The sequence below is a fragment of the Notothenia coriiceps genome, unplaced genomic scaffold (genome assembly GCF_000735185.1).
Source record: "Notothenia coriiceps isolate Sejong01 unplaced genomic scaffold, NC01 NC01_scaffold00037244, whole genome shotgun sequence".
Lineage (NCBI taxonomy): Eukaryota > Metazoa > Chordata > Actinopteri > Perciformes > Nototheniidae > Notothenia > Notothenia coriiceps.
Window position 1 is genome coordinate 147,318 of NW_011369945.1, and position 22,921 is coordinate 170,238.

Below are 22,921 nucleotides of genomic sequence, written 5' to 3' on the forward strand. Positions count from 1 at the left end.
TGTGCTAACAAGCCCAGGTGAGTATGGCTGGCCTCACCTCCTAATGTGCTAATACATGCAGTGGTTTGACAAACCGCTGTCTATGTTAATATATGCGCCTTCACCTTCCTATCACAAGGTGAGGTAGAGAGGGCAGGTAAACAACACACTGCAGCTGCAGGGTGGATGTGTACAGCCTAGTTCTTGTGTGTGCATTTTGATGTATGTGTGTAAGTGTGTTTGTTTCTCATACTGACACCCTACTCTTCTGAATCTGACTTGTCAAAGAGCAGATGCCCCTTATTCAATTTGTTTTAGTTAAATTAGCTAACAGATGTTAAGTGATAGTCTGTCTGGGTAAATGTCGTAGGTTGATGAAATAGTGCATATAAATCTTGTTTTATTACCATTAAAATAAAAAAGGAATATCTCTCACCAAAATGCTGAAATCTATTGAACTATGTTTTAACTTGTCTTTTATAAAAACACTATGTAGTTCCAAAATAAACCCAAACAATTCCTTATATTTATGAAGTGCCTTAAATAATAATCAATGATGAATAGTGATTTAAGGATTTCTATTGAACCTACCTGCAACTGTCACAATTACATTACATTTAAATGGGTAGAGCACCAAGATCTAGCACTAACCTGTCTCGGCTCCGCCGTGAAGGGAAAGCAGCGTTGCAGCCAGTGACAGTGCACACATGCATCTCTTTGAGGTGCACATTCTTGTAGTGCAGTTTCATGCTGTAGGAACTCTTGAAGGTCTTCTTACACACATAGCAGATCTTGGGGTCAGGACTTGAGCATGGGTCTTCCTCTGGTGATTGAGAAGAAGGGAATTTGGGTGGGCTGGCACCGTAGCCCATCGAAGAGATGAAGCTCTCATGCAGAGCGGCCATGCTTGCAGCAGCAGCAGCCGCTGCCATGCCTCCGTTATAGAGGCCGTACTGGCCCATGCAGAACATGTCGTATGTAGGATCGTTGAGTTCTTCCTTGATCCTCATAGGGGGCTGAGGAGGTGAGGGTGAGGAATGACCCTTGCTTTCCATTTCCTTTCTCAATTGGGCTTCCTCACTGCCCTCATCATCGTGATCCTTCTCCAGACACCGTCCACCCCTGCTTTGTTTTTGCTGGTCCTCCACATCTATCGGTTCGTCACGATAGAACATTTTAGAATCAGAAGTTTCAGATTCGTTCTCAAAGTCTCTTTCATGGTCTTGGTCCTCAGAGGTGAAGCTGCCCATACAACGTAGCTCGCCCTGAAGATCATTTCCACCTCTGCTGTCACTACCTGTACCTTCCCGGCATTCATCTTCACTCTGTTTCATCATGCCTCTCAGGCCGGGGCTCATCTCATCTTGGGAAGGAGATTGTTGCCCACTACCACCACTGTGGTTCCCAGTACCACTACCACTGTTATTGTTGCTATTACAGTTACCATTCATTTTGAGATTGTTGTGAAGAAGGGATGAATGATGGTGGTGATTATGGTGGATGTCATCGTCATCATCATCTTTATCATCATAGTCATCCGCCACATCAATCACTTCTTTCTCAATCTTTACTGGCATGCTCGATTTACGAGGCTTCTTTTTGGGTGTTGGGTCACTGCTACTAGTGGTGAGGTCATGATTGGCATGGTGTATATTAAAACGATGGGACAGGGATCCTGCATCTGACATATGAACATTATTGTGTGAAGCCGCTGCTGCAGCAACAGCCAGGAGATGCTGTTGTTGGTCCATCAGAGTGGTACTGTTGGTGGTTGTAGGTAGGATTGGGCTGGTCGGCAGTGACACTTGAGGACTGACAAGGTCCGCAGGGGAAAGTAGTGTGCGATAGAATGGGGGCACTGGCTGGACAGGATGAACTGACTTCAGGGAAGGGAAGACCAGTGGGCTGTGCAGGGGTGACTGAAGCATAGTGTCTACAGGTGGAGTAGTGAAACCCAGTGGTGGCCTTCCAGGGCTGGTAAGTGAGAAGCCACCATTCTTGGTGCTTGAGATGACAGGTGTACCAGAGGTTGAGCGGATGAGGTCCTTGTCACGGTTGTTGCGCAGCATTGGCATGTGCAGCCGTGGATTGGGATTGGCACTGTGTCTGTTGCGGCTGCGTAAGGAGCTGAAGACCATATTGCAACCTTCAATGGTGCAACGGTGTTTGATCTTCAGGTGCACAGCATTATAATGTATCTTAAGGGTGCCTTTGTCATAAAAGGTCTTACCACAAGAATTGCAACAGACACGTCCCTTGCGTGAAGTTGATCCCATGCGCCGCATGCGATGCATCTTGGAAGAAAAGGAGCCATGGGTGATGGATCTTGACTGCTCATCCTTTATAAAGCGGTGGTGGACTTGGTGGTCATTCAAACTGTTTTGCTGAGGTTGATTTTGGGACTGCTGTTGGCCATGCTGCTGCTGTTGGTGCTGTGACTGCTGCTGTTGAGCGTGATGCGTGGAAGGGGTCGGGGAGATGGGTGATGCCCTGTTACTGGGCTCTGTCTTGGGTTCAATGTTGTTAATGCCTCCAAGGGCTCCACGGCTAGGGCTCTGGCCTGAGCGGAAGGGTGAAAGGGACACTTCTGACTCACTGGTCTCCACCTGTTCAACTTGGTTTGGCAAGCTGGGCTCCCGGAGCCGGAGAGCCGACTGCTCCATAGGGTGTCCATTAGGGGGCAAGCCGAGCATGGGTGCAGAGACTGGGTTGATATATTGGAAGGGCAGGAGGAAGGCTAAGCTGTTGGGGATATTCTCAAAATGGTGAATGCTTGTTGGGCTACTGCTATCCAGTTGTGTAACGATCCCTGGACTGCGGGATCTGTTGTTGCTTTCAATGAACGTCCTAATACCAGAGTCTGTCTTGGAGGAGGGAACTGTAACTGCCTGACCTTCCTTCTCCTGAATGGCCATCAACTCCACTATGGATTTGGTCTCACCAAAGCGCAGAAACTGCTGCAGGGTGATGATCTCCTCTTCTCGGGACATGATGGACCAGCGGTCCAGCACCTTGCCTGCAGCATCCTAGATGCCCCAGAAGAGACAAGAGAGAAGACAAAAATACAAACCATTATTGATTGTGCATAATCAGTGCGGTCAAAGGAGAAGATGGAGCAGGGGTTAGTTTGTAAGGGCGAGCTTTTTTGCTCATGAAATTCAGAGGCTCCTCGAGCAACCAGTAACTTGCAGAGCTTTGTCGAAAATAATTTATTTTTTCAAATCAATCCTGTGAATGTGATAATTAATTACACAGCAAATACAGTAGGCAAGAGTTTAATTGAGTCTAAAGCAAACAAATCAAATGCACTGAGGTTCTGTGATTAGCAGGTCTCTGCGCCTTCTAACATTGCGGGGATGTTAAGCTGTGAGACTGTCAAAAACAGCTTTGTAAAAGATGTGAACTCTTGCTGGGAGTCCCTCTGTACACAAAGTGTTCCTTGGAATATTTACAAAATTGTGTGAGCAAGAAAGGAAATGGAAAAAAGAATAGTTTAATTAATGCAAGCCACTAATCACACCGTCGTTGGCAATCATTTTTCAAATTGTATAAGGCTGCATGAAAAGGCTTTGGACATTCATAGAGAACATTTGTATTGTGGTAAAGCTACATAGGTTTAGTCTAAGAATGACTGAACCAGTTATTTGTCCCTGTTTTTAACCACTGATGACAGAACATTACAAAATGATCTCTTACAGTAACTGCTGCCACTGCTGTTTTTTACGAGATGGTATAATATAAGTGTTTGTGTGGAAGAGCGAGGCAATGGGACATTGTGTAAATACTTCACACACAGGTTCCTGAGGGATCTTGCGCAAGTGACATCAAGGGAATAACGCAAGCGATGACAATTAGTCACAGTGAAATGGTAACATTTCAAATGTGCTCCTAGCTGCTGGCATCTATAAAAGATAAATGGCAACTCTGGTGAGTAAAAAGCTGTAAAAACCAACATCACAAAGCACAAAGGGCCTGTAAGGAGAAAACAGAAGATAAATGTTTAAAGAGAGGCAGCGAAAGAGAGATAGTACGGGAGAGACACAGAGTAAGAAAAGCAGAAAAAACTGAGAAAATAAAAGTGTGAGTGGTTTCATATCATGCCCTCAGATATACTGGAGAAATAGATTCTTCTGAGACGAAACATCAATAGTCACTGGGGTATTTGTTGTTAAATATACATTAAAAAACATTTTACACTTTCATTCTGTGTGCGCTCTGGAGTTTTTTTGCCTGGAGGTATGACTTTAAATTCTAGCCTGGGCACCATTATTTCATACTGCATGGCCATCTGGGCATTAGTACTTCCATTTGATTTAATTGAAACAAAAAAATGAAAGCAGCTTAGAAAGTGAATCTTGAAATAGTTCCACAACCAGAACATTTCTTAAGAAATTGTAGTTCTTAGATGTGGAGCAGTCATGTAATAATGACAAAAAAAAGCACACCACAGCCTAATTGATTAGAAGCATGAACAATTCTGAATGAATGTAATTGTATTATCTTAATGTGTGCCTTTTATATAATAAGCAATACATAGCAATATACAGTACAGTAGATGACTTGTATCTGGGATTATTGGTAGGCCACATTGAAGTAAATTAAAGCCATTTTAAAACACCTTAATATCCATTTCCTAACTACCTCACTTTGTTGATGCAGTTCTAATTGAGATTTTTCATATTAACTAAAAAAAGGATGACATGTCATAATGTTTGCATTATGAATGCTAAAGATTTGTTCAAACTGAGGTTTCATTATATTCTTTGTTGTTTCTTTTTACACATCCTCAAGATTGCTTGACCAAAGTCATTCTATAAACACATGTTGTTAACTGGCCCCGTCTCAATCACTGACTATCTTAAACAGCGTTCAGACATTTATTTGATCATCTAGTCTTACCCTGTGCCTCCACTTCCCTACTCATCCAACTAAATCCAAAACACAGTGACACAGGCCAAACTGCCTGCCATTAGTGTTAGGAAGGTCCCGCCAGCTGTCAGAACATGTCAGCATTTCTGCTATGCACCAGACTTTGTCTAAGAGGAGGCTATCCAAGCACTCCTTGTTCACTGCTCAATTGAGTTTTGAAGGCCAGTCAACAAGAGTTAGGGTCGCGCATGGAGCAAAAAGTCAACACAAATTAAAAAATACTCCACAAACACATGTGAAGGGTAGAACTTTGTAAAAGCTCAGTCCATGTAAAAACAACCTCAGTTTCTTTAACCCATGCAGTACTTCATATATAGCAACTATGTTTAGAAATGTATCACTTTCTATGCATGTTTTGTAATTTAACAAGTTTCTACAGTATGTGTCGACACACTTTTGCAGACAAACACCCTGTAGTCCTTACTACAGTAAGTCTCACAACTCCACTCCCCTGCATTAGCCCTGTGATGCTGTGAGAGAAACAAATATGCCATTAGAAGCACTTTTACAAGTAGGCACTCATCTTCCAATTAGCTTAATGTGGCCCTCTTTCCCCTATATTTTCCAGGCGTGCCCCACCTCTTCTTGTACACTCCCTTCAGTAAAATCTCATTAATCCACCCCTCCCCCATCTCCCCCAGTGCTATGACATATTAGTCTGTCATTATGCATCCAAGAGTCCTTTAAACAATACAGCTAAACCTCTGTTTGCCAGGTTAATGACTATTAGCCAATAATTACAGCAGAGAGACGATGGAGTACCCACTTTATCTGGTGGACAGCTTGCTGCTGTTAGTTTATTTTATCTTCCTGCATCCATGTCTCTCAGAATTAATCTAGCAACGGCTGTATTTATTCATCTCTCTGCCGCTGCTATGCATTCTTAATTCATGGTCGTCTCTAACAGTGCTGCTGGATGTTGTGAAGTGGGTGTGTAGTGGGGTGTTCACCTTGCAAATTGCTGACAATGAGGATGAGCAAATGATGGCCTTGTCATGGGCCAAGGCACCACTGTCAGTTAAAACAAATCAGGCAATTATGCAATTAGAAGGTTATGTGCTGGGCTGTATTAAGAGCCAGGGTGTGCAGCATTGTTAGGTTGCTTGGTGTGCATTAGGGATTAACAGCTTAACATGTATATGCTTTTCACTAATCATCACCTATCATACTCAATGAATGAGTGTATTTAGAAAGCAGTGGAGAGAGATGCCGTGCTTGGCACTTAAAAAAAGGAAAATGTTGGCTATAAATACGTCTTACTGACCTGTGATTATACAGTAGATCAAGTGAGATATCTAACCTTAATAGAGCTTGTGTGATATCCTGTCTCTGATATTTACATATTCATGGTAACATATGCACAATCTGTGTAGGATTTTGATTCACTGGTTCGACATCAACATGATGGCACCTGAACTGTCATAAGACAGTATCACTTGCAGTAGGATGGATCAGTTCTCACAATGGCAAAGTGAACCATGGGAACCACATTGATTCACCAATCACCTTTCAGAGAATGCGATCCCCACCAAGCCTCGAGGGAATCCCCATTGATCCCCAGTCCGGCTTTCAGATCCAGTTCCTTCAAAAAACTGCTCTATCCCTGTGTTCGCCACTTCAAGGGAGGTTAAGCAGAAGTTCCTTGTGATCTGAGAAGGTCTTGAACTTTGGTGCTTCCTTTTCCATATTCTGTTTCTCTCCCCACCCCACGTCGGGCTTTATGAATAATGCAGAGCATCTAGTGGCGAGGGGTGCCATGGGGGGTGGGTTCACGCAAAGCCCACTGCCTGGAGCCATCACATCAGAGGGCAACAGCTCCCAAGACACAGGCTGCTCCCCCATTGGCTCCACAGCGGCGGGTCAGAGGTCATGTGTGAACAACTAGCTCTACTTCTTCCCCTGTGATGGACCACAGGGAAATCAGTGGCTTCGTCCAGATGTGGGTGGAGGACATTTGTAAGAATCATAGAGGTTGTAATGTACACTCTGTGATCACGTTAAATTCCTCTTTTATGCTCTGCACATCAAAAGCATTTGTTTCTTTTAGATGTGACCTTGTGTATCCACCTTAGAGGCTTCATGTTGTCTAAACTGTGGAAACATTGACTTATATGGTGTATTTATAGCAAGATGAACATGTACTGTTCATTGGCTTTCTGCTGACGTACAAGAAGACATTCATATATAATTAACATGTCATCCTATCATCAAAGACAGAGTGGATTCCCTTTGGAGAAATGTGTTGAATTATGTCACATTGTGGTTGCTAATTACAGGGACAGGCAATCACAAAGGAAGCCACCACTTAATAAACTTAACCTTTATTAAAAATATATAAAATATTCTGTTAACTTCCTGCATTCTCTCTCTTGTGAGTTTTTCTGTAAAGAATAGAATACTAATGTCATCTTGAATGTCTGCAGGCGGCCTTGATCCCTTTCTGAATGTCGTCTGCTTTTAATATTTGACCATTTGCAGTTGCAATGTGTTCGGGTAATTAGATACATCAGATCACTGCTAGACAGCAACCTCTGGTCAAACTCATATTCCTGAATCAAACCGTTCTCTTTAACTTCTATTATTTATTAACATTTAATGACTTGTTTTACATGCTGCTGCAATGAAAAAAAGTTCCCAATTTGGGATAGGTAATGTGTATCTTTTATCTTTTAATAGCAAGGCAAAGGTCTTGGTCAATGTTATTCTCATTACTGCCAGAAAGAAGAGTTTCCTGGGCTCTGGTGTGAGTAAATGTGAAGAGGCCACAGGGTTTCTTTCACCGTGCCAGACACTGATCAACCAACAGCTAGATATCCTGTCCCTCTCTACCTGATTTAACTCATGGCTTTGGTTAACATTTCATGACTTTGTGTTAGTTGTTGCTAGGGGCATAGTAATCGACTGGAGTGAGATTTATAGTGCAGTTGCCGACTGTGAGGATCAGGAGAGGGATTGGGGGGGGGAGTTATTATAGAGGACTTTACCATGGGTGAGTCACAATCTGGCACATCCCTGGTTCCAGGTGGGCTTTGGTAAACAGTTTCCGTTTATTTTTCCCACTGACTTGTCTTTTTTCATTATCTATTTCTGAAAACAAATCCGTCATTTGAAAAAAAAGAAAGCTCTTCTAACCTCTGATTGATCCAACCCCTCTAACCTCCACCGCCATCATAACAACCCCTTTTTAGTTTTAAAGCTGTTCCTCGACATCTTTAAAAAGTGAAGAGGACAGTCCTTTGGCCACAGCCCAGCAGAAGAGCAGATGGGGCGGCACATGGAAGCCATTTCAGGCCTCGGTTCGCTTGCAGAGCAAAGTTGGCTGTTCTCTGAGTTCAGAACCTCTGAAGGGCCGCCTCGCAGCTCTCACATGTGAGCAGCGTCTGGGTCTGGCCTGATGTATCGATTCCCTGTCTCTTTTCTCAAAGCATACACAATATCGTTGGCTGGCCTCACCCAACTGTGCTAAGGAACCGTGGCGGTTGTCAATGTGTAAAACTCAGCGGACCTAGCACTGAGCTGGAGGGGATGCCTCAGAGAAGAGGGGTGGGGTGATAGCAGCAGCGAGGGAACGCCTGATGGTTCACATTAATTGAGGATGATTCGTGTGATCTGCTGGATCTGGATGCAGCAGCCAGGTCTGTCGTGGGCCTGGGAGACAGATGTGGGGGCCGCTATGCCCCCTCCAGGGCCAATGGAGAGCAGTGAGGCGGCTGAGAAACGGTCTGCCTGTCCAGTGTGTGTGTGTGTGTGTGTGTGTGTGTGTGTGTGTGTGTGTGTGTGTGTGTGTGTGTGTGTGTGTGTGTGTGTGTACGAGATATCGAGGAGGTGTAGCTGACAACCTGCTTTTCGTTCTCTCTTATATATCACATCTCCTTTGTCTTGATTACTATTCTGGCAGGACGCCGGTGCATTAACATATGCTCACAATTTGCTCTTTGGCAACATATAGGTATATGTTTGTAGTGTGTCTTAATGTATCAGTCATTTCTCTACCTCTTTTGTGTTACACCCGCCCCTTATCACATTATAGTCTAGTAATGGGTAGCAAAACACGGGGCTGGTAAGTAACAGAGCTTTACAAATGTGAAACCTAAAACCTGATAAAAGCATAACTGTGGATTTATTGCTTTACATAAGGGGGTCTCAGCTCATAAAACCTATATGTGAAACCTTATTTCTGACTTTAATGTTTTAAATAATTGCAACACCAAATAAAAATAAAATAAACATTTTTTCAAGAATTTACTACCTGGAACATAGCATTGATCTCCACACAATCAAAGTAATCCACACATCATTTTCACGTCACTGTGTAAAAGGAAATAGATGTGAATGGATAATGGATTGTACCTCCTAAGTCATTTTGTTTTGGTCTGGCGGGGAACAGATAGAGGTGTCTGTAACACGCAGACACACTGCATTAGGGGAGCTTTTCAGTTTTCTCCTGTGCTTTTGCTATGGAGCATGCAGGAGGAAAGAGAATAAGCTAATGGACTCTTTACTTAATGTGATCAGAGCCATTATTGACATGCTGCCAGGAAGATGCAAGACCATTAACTCAAGCCTCTCTCTCTGGTACCTTCCCTCCAGCCCGCTACTTTCCCCGACAGTATTTCACTGCCAGCCTCACTCACATACAGAGGAAGGGCCACTAGGGGGTCTGGGTGCCCCAAAGGACTCTGTGTCTGTCATGTTAACTAGGAATCTGTAATACAGACTGTTTGGCAAATTGGCAAAACAATGTGTTTCACAGGACTCTGTATTTGTATGTGTGGCGTTAGCTTAGAAATAACAGGAAGATATCAGTGACTGTTGCGAAAGGGCTCCAAGTGTTATGCAGTGTGTCCTGATGGTGCTGTTGGCTCAGCAGCCTAACATGCAAATTCAACATCTTTGGTTTTAAATCAGCTTTTATTACTCCATCACAAGCAATCACTTCCATGTTTCTTGTTACTTTGAACTGTTTAATGAAGCAGAACCTGCTCCGCATATTTCAATGTTTTAAGTAGAGCTAGTGGCATGTTTAAGAAAAAAGAATCTTTAAAAAACAAATGTTTGGTTAGTTCTGTACAGAGGCATATACGGATTCAAGAGAAAATATATATATAAATTGCTGACTGCTGATTTAGTAAGAAAAAAAAAGTCATTATCAGCTGTAGTTTAATTAAATAATATGCAAATTATCAGAGCGTTTTAAATAAAGGTTATGGGCTTAAATTGTTTCTTACTGATATTTAATGGTGAACAACACTGACAACAATAATACTTAAGGCTGGGCTTTTCAAAGTGTATTTCTGTAGGTGTACTTTTACTCAAAGTAAAATAGTGCCAAATAAAATACCCTGTTTTTAAACTTCCTCACCGGAATTGTTGCCTCGCATGTAAATTGGCTCATTCATCTTGGCGAGGGGTGCCAGTGTGGCTACAGTGTAATTTACACTGCCCCAACCTATGTGCCAGAACACATCTCTCCATGTGGACCAGGGGCTCACATCGGCAGAGCCCCGGAGGATGTTTGTGTTTATGTGTGATAGTGTATGTGTGTGTCTGCGATCTTGTGGGTACAACAGGAAGTGGTGCTCAGGTCTCTCGGGGTTCCAGGTCCCTGGGCCTGTCTACTGTCATAAGTTCCAGAATGGTGATTACTTACTGCAAAAATAAACACCATTACCATCTGGTGCTGCCTTTCTTGTACTGTAACTTATACACCAAGAAAAGCTCTAGACCATCAAAACACGTAGAATCGAGAACAATAACAGAAAGAAATCTGCATCGTGAAATTTGAATAGATTTGTTCGTTTCTCCCTGTTCATGTTTGCGAGCATTGGACGTTTATAAGAATTCCTTGCATTTGACGTTTTAAGAATGGAATCAGTCACTTTTAAAAAAAAGTCGGTGAAAGAAATAACTTTTGATCTATATGAGGGGGCAGATAGTGAAGAACAAAAGGTTTACAGGATCGCATGGTGAGAAAGTTTGGATGATGGGAGTCATTCAAGACCGTTGAGGCCTTGCAGAGCCAGCAGATGTTTGATCCATCCATGGCACATCTGGTCCTCAACACACTCAATCCATTTCACTCCACTTCTCCTTTTTAGACTTTCATTGTTCCTCATGGTCCACTAAACTCCACATTCCCCTTTACGGCCCACAAATATTCATTCAAAATCATTTATACAGGCCACTTATTAGTAATTAACATATAGGGTTTTATTTTTCTGCGTGTGATTCCTAATTTAGTTTTTTTAAATGTATAGCTTATCAAACATCTGTATTTGATCCCTTCTTCAAATGGGTTATATATGGTGACTCTCAGCAAGAAACTCCTAACCCAGTGGCACTAGCCTGGGAAATGAAAGCTGTCATCCTCATTGTAGTGGGCCCTGGGAGGGTCATACGGTGCTTAACAGTTTCATTGTTTCTTTTATTGTTGGAAACACAGAGGGGTGTGTACTGCGCAGGTTTCTGTATGCTGGAGTGCGACGTGACGAGAGGACTGTCAACTCCCTGTAACTCTCCATGCAACTTCCTTTAATAAATGTCAACTCTGTGACCCAGCGGCAAATCCCTGGCAGGCTGGGTGGCCGTGTCAGCAGGCCGGTGGGCCGCACAATGTCTGCGCTTGGCCTCGGTGACATCGGGGAAGTGGAGCGCAACGCTGTTCTGTTTGTTCAGAGAAGGGATGTACGGCCACCTGGAGGCTCTGGTCCAGGATCAGCAGACAAAAACATAACCTGCTTGTGTGTCTTACAGACAGATCGCATGTTTGTGTTTTAGGTTATTTGCAAATTGAATGCGTTTGTGCTGCACTAACATTACTGTACGCTTGTCCTGATTCAAGCCCATGTGTAATGCAATCTTCCGTTGTTTGGATCTGGCCTGGTCTGGTAGTGCTGTGCAGTGCAATCCTATTGATCCCTATAGCCTTGTGGTCTGCAGGGTTCCTGTCAGTAAACCCGATGAGCCGGAGCACCTTCCCACACCCACCCCCACCGTCTCTCTGCCCCCCGTAGCACTACAAGCTAAACAGCCATCACAGAAACTCAATACAGGCAGACCGGGCCTTCGTCATCAGCTCGCTCCCGGGCCCTACAACGTCCCGCGAGGCCAAGGCTAAGTCCATTTAGTGTCAGTGTAGCATCTCACCTCGTAGAGCTGTTGCCAGCCTAATATGTCGCACTAATATGTCTCTCCATATGAATTACAAGGCTGTGAGAGGAACCCAGATGCAATAAGTATGGATTAGATAATGTTCAGGTTCTGTCTGAGTCTTGTTGAGAGCTAACGATAGTAATAGCCTTTAACAGGGTGTCTGGCTGTGGCTTGGAGGTGAGACGGGGGCATACAGGCTTCTGGGATTTCTAAGGAGCTCTGGGAAATAAACTTCCCTCTCTGCCGCAGAAGAAAAGGGGAAGGGGTGGACGAGATAGCATTGAACGAATGATTAGTGGAGATGGAAAGTGCGATGGGTTGGTAATGCTATTTTTCTGACTATTGATCAACCTGGAGGGCTTGAGATGTATGGGTTAAAGGTCCTGATGCCCTTACCTTGTCTGGTGTTTGTCTGTGTGTTAATGTGTTAACCCATTGATTTGTATTGTACTCATATAGTTGCCCTGTGTGTAGGCCAACCGCCTGACAGAGGAGGAGTGGGATGTTAGCAGAGCTTGGAAAGAGAAGAAAACAAAAAGGTGAGAGAAGAGGTGAGCGTGTGGTCAAACGGGGGCGTAATTAGGAACCTTGTTACTGCTAAACTCTATATATTGATCGGGTATAATTCACACACACCATATATTTTCCCCAGCCAATGTGCTTAGGTGCTTTAAAAATTCATGTTGCATTATAGCTCTTGTAGATTGCTACTCAATACCCATTTACATGTATCCAGTTTTCCCTCCTCCTATGTCTGAGTGAGCTAGCATTGAAAACAAGTTTGATTGACAGTTAATAATTGGGAATGCTAGGAAACTTTGTATCCCATTCATTATCCTGTCTGTATTGTTTTTTTAAAGGCACTTAATTTTCCTTTTTATAGAAAAATCAGAAAATAAGAGCACCAGAGGAGCAGTGTTTTTTGTAGTTCGTTTTTTTGTACATTTTTGGAATGGGGTCTTGGCTTCGAGTTGACATACTGTCTGATTGAAATTTATGTTTTTTCCCCAAATGCGAGGCTCTGGGCCTACCAAAAAGATATATTATATGTTTTAGATGTAATGGTTGTCAATTTTGTAATATTTTTATTATTTTGAAAAAGAAACTGCCGCCTTTTTTAACCACACGATGTGCAATGTAAGTATTTGTAAACACCGACTACAAAGCACAAATATATATATTTTTCTTATAAATGAACACACTTCTTTACACACATACACACACACACACACACACACACACACACACACACACACACACACACACACACACACACACACACACACACACACACACACACACACACACACACACACACACACACACACACACACACACACACACACACACACACACACACACACACACACACACACACACACACACACACACACACGAGCCATATTTGCCATTGGCAATCCCTGCAGGCAGATGTGGAGTGTGTGCCAACAGCCTGCTGAGTGAGTAGGCCAGTGTGCCCCTAGCTCAGTGCTGGGCACTACGCTGAGCTGCTTTGATGTGTGTGTGTGTGTGTGTGTGTGTGTGTGTGTGTGTGTGTGTGTGTGTGTGTGTGTGTGTGTGTGTGTGTGTGTGTGTGTGTGTGTGTGTGTGTGTGTGTGAAGAGAGAGAGTGTGTTATCGAAGGACACACCTCACTTTACCCCCTCTTTTCCACAAGCAGAGCTCATCCTTAAGAAATCCCTTCATCTCCCCTTAGGGTCTTCTTTCTCCCCCTTTTTACCTTGATTTATTTTTCCCAAATTCCCATGATTCCTTGTTTGTAGATGTCACAGATGCATCAAATCCATTTTAATAAATATCTGACAGACTTCCTTTACTATCAAATCCAGTTTTTGTCTAATTTGATTTAATATTGGCTGGAGATTTGATTCAGTCATGAGCTAAAATAATAAGGTCCTCCTGCATTTGATTGACAGATAAAACCTGGATAAGGTAAACTACAGATAGAGCCGAACAACAACATGCTGTCAAAATCTGTGTGTTTGTGTGCCTTCAAAATACAGCAGAGGGAGGAGTGGCAGAATGGTAAGGGGAGAGAGAGATAGGGGGTCTTATTTACTGTCGTTTAATTTGCTCCCCTCTGCTTCGTCCATCCCTTTGTTTTTCTGACAGGTAATAAAAACGGGAGCTTTCCTGACAAGCCCATTTGAATTTGGATTGAATAATATAACTGTAGGGTTTCCCACATAACGCTCTGTCCAAGCGTGCAACGGTGCACAGACAGTCTGCCTGCCAGGGTGTGAATTTGTGTGTGTGTGTGTGTGTGTGTGTGTGTGTGTGTGTGTGTGTGTGTGTGTGTGTGTGTGTGTGTGTGTGTGTGTGTGTGTGTGTGTGTGTGTGTGAGAGTGTGTACTGCAGGGGGAGGTCAGTGAAACAGCAGAGGGACTGTGTAATCCTCTGACATGCCTGTGGAAAAATACAAGGATCCCTCTGACAGTGGCTGAACTAAATGCTCAGAGGACCAGTTAGTGTGTCCGCAGGTTCATGCACACTGACTGGCTGCATGGAGATACAGACACATAAACACACACCACACACACAAGTCATGAGCTGACACACGTCTAGACACAATTAAGATGAATTGCTTTGTTCCTAGTCAGTCTCCTCAGTGAGGTTTCTGGCTTGGTGACACTAATTCTTAGAAGGCTATGTCACTGGCAAGACTGTACTGTAGCCATGTAAGGTGCAGTCCTCTATTGAGATGGTAAGCTGTATTGCTTTAGGCCCTACTCATAGAGCAACACACACAAATGCATTAACACACACACAAGTTAAGTTTTTCTGTTGGAATGCACGAGGACAGGCGAAGAGTTTTGGCTCTGCCCTCTCTATACTTTGCATAATTACATCTTACATTTCCTTAAGTCTGAAGGGATGTTGAATCCTAAACCGTGATGGGAACCGGGTCTGTTGGTCATTAGATTTTGGCAGAGTAACCTGCTGCCACATGTGAGAGGTAGCAGCACAAAATAGTGTGTGTGTGTATGTGTATGTCTGTGCATGTGTGTGTAAATGTCTTCATCTCTGCAGTATGTGGCCTCTTGAGAAGAAAAAGACTGGGCATATAAAAGGACATTAAGTATATGAATTAGCCACGGGTCTAATGTGAGCTCTGTGAAACAATAAGCAACCAAACAATAGTAGACATTTCATCTTCTTATTGTCTAATCGCCCATCTGACTGCCTGTGTATTTCCCCTCTTAACCCTTGAGATACTCGCTAATGGCCCTCACAATGGAATTATTTACTACCCATGGCAGGGGGGCAAATGGGTCAAACTGTGTGTGTGCGTGCCTGTGTTTGTGAGTGTGTGCACTTGTGCCCTTGTAGTCAGAGTGAATGAAAGGGAATGATGGAGTCATTGAAGCACGCAGTGACTGAGAGAAGAGGAGAGGGGGACTGAAGGAGGTGGACTGAGTGGTGCTTGCTAAAGTGAAAAATCATGCCATGGTGCATAGGGGCCCGGTTTTGTCCACTGGGAGAAGTGACTACATCTACGCTGGCACTCAAGTGCTCTTAAATACTCCTTTTCAGCTCTCCATCTCCTCCCCTGCCTCCCTCTATCTATACCCCCCTCTCTTCGTCCCTCTCTTTCTTTATTCCCCAGTTCATCCCAGGTCCTGTTCAGGTACAAATGGCTATTTGCTGTACAACTCCCATAACATGTTTGCGCTTGTCCCTAACAGCATGTCAAACAAAAAAAAGAAAACGGGTGCTTTGTTGATTCACAAATGGCTCCCCGGAACACAAAAGCCTTCTGAATAAAGTTTTGAAAGTGCGGTTAGAAATGTCTGCGCTGGAAGACGTCGCACAGCTTCTCTGTCAATAGGCCTTAATCCAACGTGGATCTGTGTGTGTGTGGCCTAGCATTACTATACTTGTGGGGACCTACATCTGTCTACACAGTCACGTGTGGGGACTCGCTTCCCTTATGGGGACAAAATGGAGGTCCCCATGAGGGGAATCATTAATTTTAGGGTGAAGACTTGGTTAGGGTCAGGGTTAGGGTAAGTCTCCAGGAAATGCATGTAAGTCAATGTAATGTCCCCTGAAGTGATGTATACATGGTATGTGTGTGTGTGTGTGCGTGCGTGCGTGCGTGCGTGCGTGTGTGTGTGTGTGTGTGTGAAGCGATTTAACTTGGCAATCAGTTCATCTACAACCTAAGCGCCTAACCACAAGAGGTCAATCCTCATTAAAATATAAAGGAATTACATTATTTGAATAGTTTTTTCTGTCTGATCCTATTTAAATATCTCATTAGGAATTGTTATTACTCAGTCTGTAATATAATAGTAGTACCCCTTATTTTAAGTGAGTGACAAGGTGGAGAAAAAATGAAATGATCAATTCACAGTTTCATCTCCTGTTCAGCCCTAATTGTGTCATGTTGAGACAAAACGCTTACTTCTTGAATTAGCGCGGCTAAATCAAGAGGTGCGTACTACGGAGATGAAGGCTGTCTGTGTAAAAGGGATCAACAGTGCTGCTAACTGCCACCTGCTGGGGTTAACCCTGCGGTTGCCAACACGTTCACAACGCAGATGAAACACAATAGCAGATGAGCCTTTCTCACACCTCCAGTTACAGAAGCCTGGCTGTCAATTGCGCAGAAGCGTGTGTGTGTGTGTGTGTGTGTTTGTAACATAGTGCATGCATCGTAGACATATTTCCCCCCTCTAATTAGCACAAGGGAGTCCTGGGGGCAATCAGAGACGAGGTTAATGAGAGGGGGAAAGAGCGGAAGAGACGAGGTAGGGGTGCGGTAAGTAACGCGCACCATGCTGCACTGGTGCTACAATATAATACACCCGTCTTATCACGCTGTCACCCTGAAGGGGCATCATCCTCACGGCGCCCACATTGATGTTTGGGCCTGTGACACATCACGTGTGTGTGTGTGCACGAAAGCGGCGGAGTGAGAGTTCCTCTCTGTGCGCCCTGATGATCCTTTCACCCATCCTTGTCTCATATTATCGCTCCCTTCACGTCTCTTTCTCCCTGCAAGGCCCCGATGTGACAGCATGTTTCCCATATCACAGAGAATTGGTACACTGGGAGGGGGAAAAAAGTGAGCAAGACAGCGCTGCCACAGTGGTCTTGGCATCTGTCTGTTCTCAATTGGTGTGCGGCGGTGCTGCTGGGAGAAAAGCTAAGACTAGCAGATGTCATTGCCCAGGCAGCGTTAGCAACGACTCGTACAGCGAGGCAGTGGCACCGAGACAATCATCCTTTCCAAGGGATTGACTTGAGTGTGTGAGGATTTCAAAGAGCAAAATCAAATGGATTAGATGTTTTGTGAACATCCACTAGTTGTATTGTTTCTTTGTTAGATTGTGGCATAGATTACAGTTCTGTGGTCCTCCACAAACTCCTGCCACACATGCTCTCCACATGGACACACTGGAACTGTGGCGTGTTGTTTAGAAGACGGCTCAATTTGTAATATTATTTTAGTTGTCTTTTATTTATCCAATGCTTTCTTTGTTTCTGAGCAAGTTTCATTTCAGTTATCATCCCTGTGGAAATACAGCATTATGGCCATCTTCTTTAAAAAGGGATTAGTTTGTCCGGCTGCAGTCTGTTTAAAAGTCAAAACAAAGACAGAAAACGCTGGGAGACTTGCACAATGTGCACCAAACGGAATGTTTTGATATGATTATTAACTATAGTGCCACCAGGGCGCCCAAGAAAATACATGTTTTCTTACTTTTTAGTTTTTTTACTCATGTTATTAAAACACAATATTAGATTACACAGCCTTTAAAATTAAATTAGGGTTATTTAGAGTTTTCTTTTTATAAATCAAGACTGATGATATCAATGTTCTTTTTTTCTTTCTAAAGAATAGTAGAGTAGATTCAAAATTGCAAATCCAATCCTAGAATTGGTGAAAAACCCACAATTGATCTTTGTCTACAGCCTCTCTCTGCAGTCCAAAACTGTCTTCAACTGCTAAACTACTGAGGCAGCCAATCGTCTTTCCTCATTTCCTCTCTCTCTCTCTCTCTCTCTCTCCTCTCTCTACTCTCTCTCTACTCTCTACTCTCTCCTCTCCCTCTCCCTCTCTCTCTCTCTCTCTCTCTCTCTCTCTCTCTCTCTCTCTCTCTCTCCCTCTCTCCCTCTCTCCCTCTCTTGGTGACCTACTGCGAGTGGAGAGGGAATGGTGGCTCATGTGGCTGTCACTCCAAACATGATGTGATGGGAAGGAGGGACAGAGAAAAGAGGTTCCTGCATTATTAAAAAGAGTGCTGCCATTAGAGACATTTATACAGTAGAATGACCCGATCAAACTCTAGCACAGATACACACATGCCACTGTGAAGACAGATGCACACACACACTCAGCCTCAATACTGTGGCCTAATAGCCTCGGCTATATAAAACATTTTTCCAGGAAGAAAGGACAGGGATTGTAGTTAATGTGGGTCATTTTCTTTACGTACTGTTTTTCCAGGTTTTGCTGATTACATTTTTCGACTTGTATTACAGCTCCCCTTCATTGTGTGCTGTCTTATCGCTGCCAAAACAGGACTTCAGTGTCAAATTCATTCAAACTAAAATATTGCTTAAAGATTAAAGGCTACAGATGTACTTCATATGTTTCGTCTGTCACTATTTCATGTTACACAAGTCATTTTCTCCCACGTCTCTGCGCACAGCTACCTCCTCCCGTTTTTGTCTTCTGGCGTGTTTTTGTATCTCTCACCCGTTAACAATAATGCTCGGGGCAAGCACAGATGGATGAAGTAACAGCTACGCTAAGAGAAGAAAAGATGAGCGGAAAAAGATAGAAGATGAGAGAAAGGGAAACAGACGGGTAACGCTGCTCACAAGCATCACTTGTCAATTTACAGCCGTTGCTCCCTGAACCGCACCGTATAAATTTCCAGTGTGACATCCGTTTCTACTGCTTCCAAGCCGACTGAGGCTACGTCCCACCAGATCTCCCCCCCAGACACATACTTGGAAACCTTAAGTACAGACATTGTGCCAGATGTAGTCTGCCTTTACTTTTTATTTATTCTTTTTTTCAGGTTTTGAAATTGTACCTTTTTTTTCCGTATTGGAATCACTATGACGGGATGGGGATGGATGGGATAATGTCTCAGAGGAGTGCTGCTTCACTGTATTTGATGTGGCCGCTGCCATGCACACAGAACACATTATGTGAGCACACATTACCTCACACGCATGCATACAGGCACACACAGCAGCATTGTATGACAGTAAATCATGTGTGTGATGTGTGTGAGTGGGTTTAGGAAGAAGAGACTGGCCAAAGAGCACCAGGGGATGTTGCGTATCCAACAGATAAAGAGAGCTTGGCACTGCTCTTCTTTGAGTGATGGCAGTTCTTCAGGGTTGAGACATGGCCTCCCTTTAATCTCTTCATCCTTAGACATGAAAATGGAAGAAAAGCCAGAGAGGAGGGTGGCGACGCAGAAAACTTCTCTAGGTCTTTTGCCAGATTGATTTTTACTTTAAATCGCTTTTATTTGAAGTAAGACAATAAAACTCACCCACCTGCTAACACACGGTGGATGGAAAAAACAGACATGATGAGTTGTGACTCACAACAGACCTGATCTTTGTCTTGACTTGTTTAGTGCCAGCACATTTCTTTGTTGACTTGTAACCAGTCTATCTGACCCCATCTTAAAATAACACCCTTATCAAAATGGATAATGACTCGTCCTCATTTCTCAAACTCATCTGAAACAAGGTGTAGGCCCGCTAGCCAAGAAAGGAATCTGCAAAGAAAACACATCCTAGGAGGAGTATGATCTGAGTTGCTTGCACTAATACACGATTGCGTTATGAGTGCAACACCTGTTTCGACTTAAAAAGTAGAGGCCAGTAGCGAGATTAGCGAAACATGCCCATAAAGGGAGAAGGTGGCTGGGCCTTCGCTCTGATAACAACACACTCTGTCCTCAATTCTTTCAAAGAGCTGAAGGAGCTGATGCGGTCATAATGCTTTGGAATTCACTCCACTGCTGCTTCACTGCCAGAGAAAAGTGCCTGAAACCGACTATTTATAGCTTTCAAATCATGCTGTGTTGAAAAGAGATTGATTTTGTATAGAATATGAACCTGTACTAACCTCTTAAAATATGAATAAATGGCAAGTTGAGTCATAGATGTCGCCACTGGCAAACTTTTACTACAGTTTGTACGCTTGCCTCAAGGTTTTTAAAGCCAGTAAATAGGTAATGAGATCTCACCTCACTCAAAAGGAAACACATATCTTTCCTAACCAATATTCGCTATAGATCTAAATATAACACTACGGGAATTTCAGCGAGTAGTTCCAAAGCTTTGGGACATGTTCTCTGCTCAGACCTGGGAATCTGGGAAATCAATCGAATCCGGAGAAATTCCTTTCCTGAGGGATACTGGGTGTGCAGCTCGCAGTACTAAGGAGACTTGATCTAGGTCTGATCCCAGGAATTTTAGCAGAGTAATTAGGTTTGTCAGCTTGGCAAAGTGGGAAAACGCTTTGCACCGTGTCACCTCAATGGGCTGGATTTGTGTCAGGGATCAAGATGGAGACAGCACACCCCATACCTAAGTAGGCCGCACTGCTTCACAAAGGTGTGATTCCATGCTTAATGTGAGACACTGGCAGCTGGCAAAGTCATTGTCGAATTGTCAAGGCCCTTTGGCACATTGTTCGGTGACTTGCTGTGAATACACTGTCAGATCCCCTCTGATCCGTGACGGCTGGTGGCAAACACTTTGACAGGAAGTCAGAGAGGAGTTCAACACCTAGCAGTGGCTAGTGCTGCAACACTGGCAAATGGTGGTGACGCACGAAACTCCAAGCTGCTGCTCCCGGAGCTCCCCTTTGTAACTGGCTCTACATAAACACAAACACGAGTGCACACACACACACACACGCAGCCACGCGACTGTGGTCTCGCAGTAATAGCTTTGTACCTCTTGGGGCCTTGCGCTGACCGTTCCTGCTCTTATCTTTGTTTATGTGCAGGGTAGATCATCGTGTACAACTGTGTGTGAGTGCCTGTGCACAAACCCTTGCAACAAGGTTGTTTAAAGTGCACATGTGAGTCAGAATGCAAGTATGTGTGTGTGTGTGCGTGTGTGCGCTGGGGAGGTGATAAGGCAGTGCCTGGCACTAAAGCGCCAGTTGGCAATGAGCCTTAGATCCTGAAGATGAGAGCGCAAGACTCGTTTGTGTGTGTGAGTGTACACACACACACACACACACACACACACACACACACACACACACACACACACACACACACACACACACACACACACACACACACACACACACAGTGTAAACCAGAGGTTAGGTGGAGATAACACAGAAGAGTGCATGCCACTAGTACTTACTGGGGCATGTGCCTACGCCTGAATGTGTGTGTTTGTGTGTGCTGGCCTGCATGCATGTGTCTCTGCTCACTGAGCCCAGTCACCTGTAGCAGTCTATTGATCTTCCTTCTTCAGAAGGCCATGTTGTCTTTGTGGATTACTGCCTTTGCCTTCCAACACACACAACTACACACACACACACACACACACACACACACACACACACACACACACACACACACACACACACACACACACACACACACACACACACACACACACACACACACACACACACACACACACACACACACTTTCAAGGTAGAATGTAGAGGCTACAACTTAGCTCTTCGTCTTTTACAACAAAAAAGTCCCTGACTCGAAAAGTCTCAGAAAGGCCACTGGCAGGCTGAGCGCTGAGTGCTGGGAACTGATGTATCATCAAGTGTTAAAGCATCATTTCTGGTGACCCTGTATCATATCCTGTCTGCGCCTGCGGCACTCCACCCGCAGAGTGCAGTGTGCCAGTGACAGCACGGCTTGCTTGGTGGTCCCAGCACTCAGCCACTTACCCATTTAATAAGACAGTCTTTAAGAGGACGGAGCCAAGCATATGCACAGCGCTGGTGGAGATTTTATTTTTTTTCCCCACTTTTACAAGAGCCCTTTTTGTAGGAGGCCCAGGGGCTGGCATTCACCACTGCTGCATGTGTGTGTGTGTGTGTGTGTGTGTGTGTGTGTGTGTGTGTGTGTGTGTGCGTGTGCGTGTGTGTGTGTCTTAGTTTGGTATCCATTTATTATCCATTTAGTGCTACTATTAGTCCCCTTTTCTCTCTCTCTCTCTCTCTCCCTCTCCTTCACCTTCGTGAAATTCTAATAAACAATCAGGGTAGCACCATGCTGAGATGCCCTATAATGGGCTCCTAATTATCCACTCCAAACACAGAGAGCGGCTGCTTCACGCCTCATTTTCTGCACTCATCTGGGCAAAACTGGATGAATTGATTCCATTTGCTCGCCACTTAATGCACTGATTGTTTATTGGGATGGCTGGGGATAAAAAACAAACAAACAAACAAAAAATGTATTTAAGCCTGCAAACGCATGCTAATACACATTCCGGTTAAAACAGGCTGACCTACGACGGGATTCAACTGACTTTGAAGTTTCTTTAGGCCCTTCACGGTGAGGCTCCCCCTCATCATCTCCTCCTCCTCTCAAACACCTCCGTCTACAGTACCTCTCCTCTCCTGTCGGAGGTGAAGTGAAGCCAGACCAATTGGTAGAGGAGACCAGAGAATGAGGATATGTGGAGGGCGGGGGTAGTCATCACCTCCCCCTCCCCGACAGGTCATCCTGCTTAATAAAGGTGCTCATGCACAACACGTCAAAACGAGAGGGGTACTGGGTAGCACCATAAGAGATCTAGCTTTAAAACAAGCTACGAGACTGAATTTTGATCTGGAGCCTAAAATGAGACGCTCCATTATTTTTCA

At 44.1% G+C, this 22,921-nt stretch overlaps 1 protein-coding gene across 1 annotated transcript in view; it reads right to left on the minus strand.

Annotated features, from left to right (window-relative positions):
• The window catches only part of bnc2 (basonuclin zinc finger protein 2), a 160,106-nt gene that overhangs the window by 11,741 nt on the left and 125,444 nt on the right, over positions 1–22,921 (minus strand). Inside the window, exon 5 of the mRNA XM_010794122.1 lies at positions 631–3,005. Coding sequence (XP_010792424.1) covers positions 631–3,005 — 2,375 coding nt within the window. The remainder of the gene's footprint in view (positions 1–630; positions 3,006–22,921) is intronic.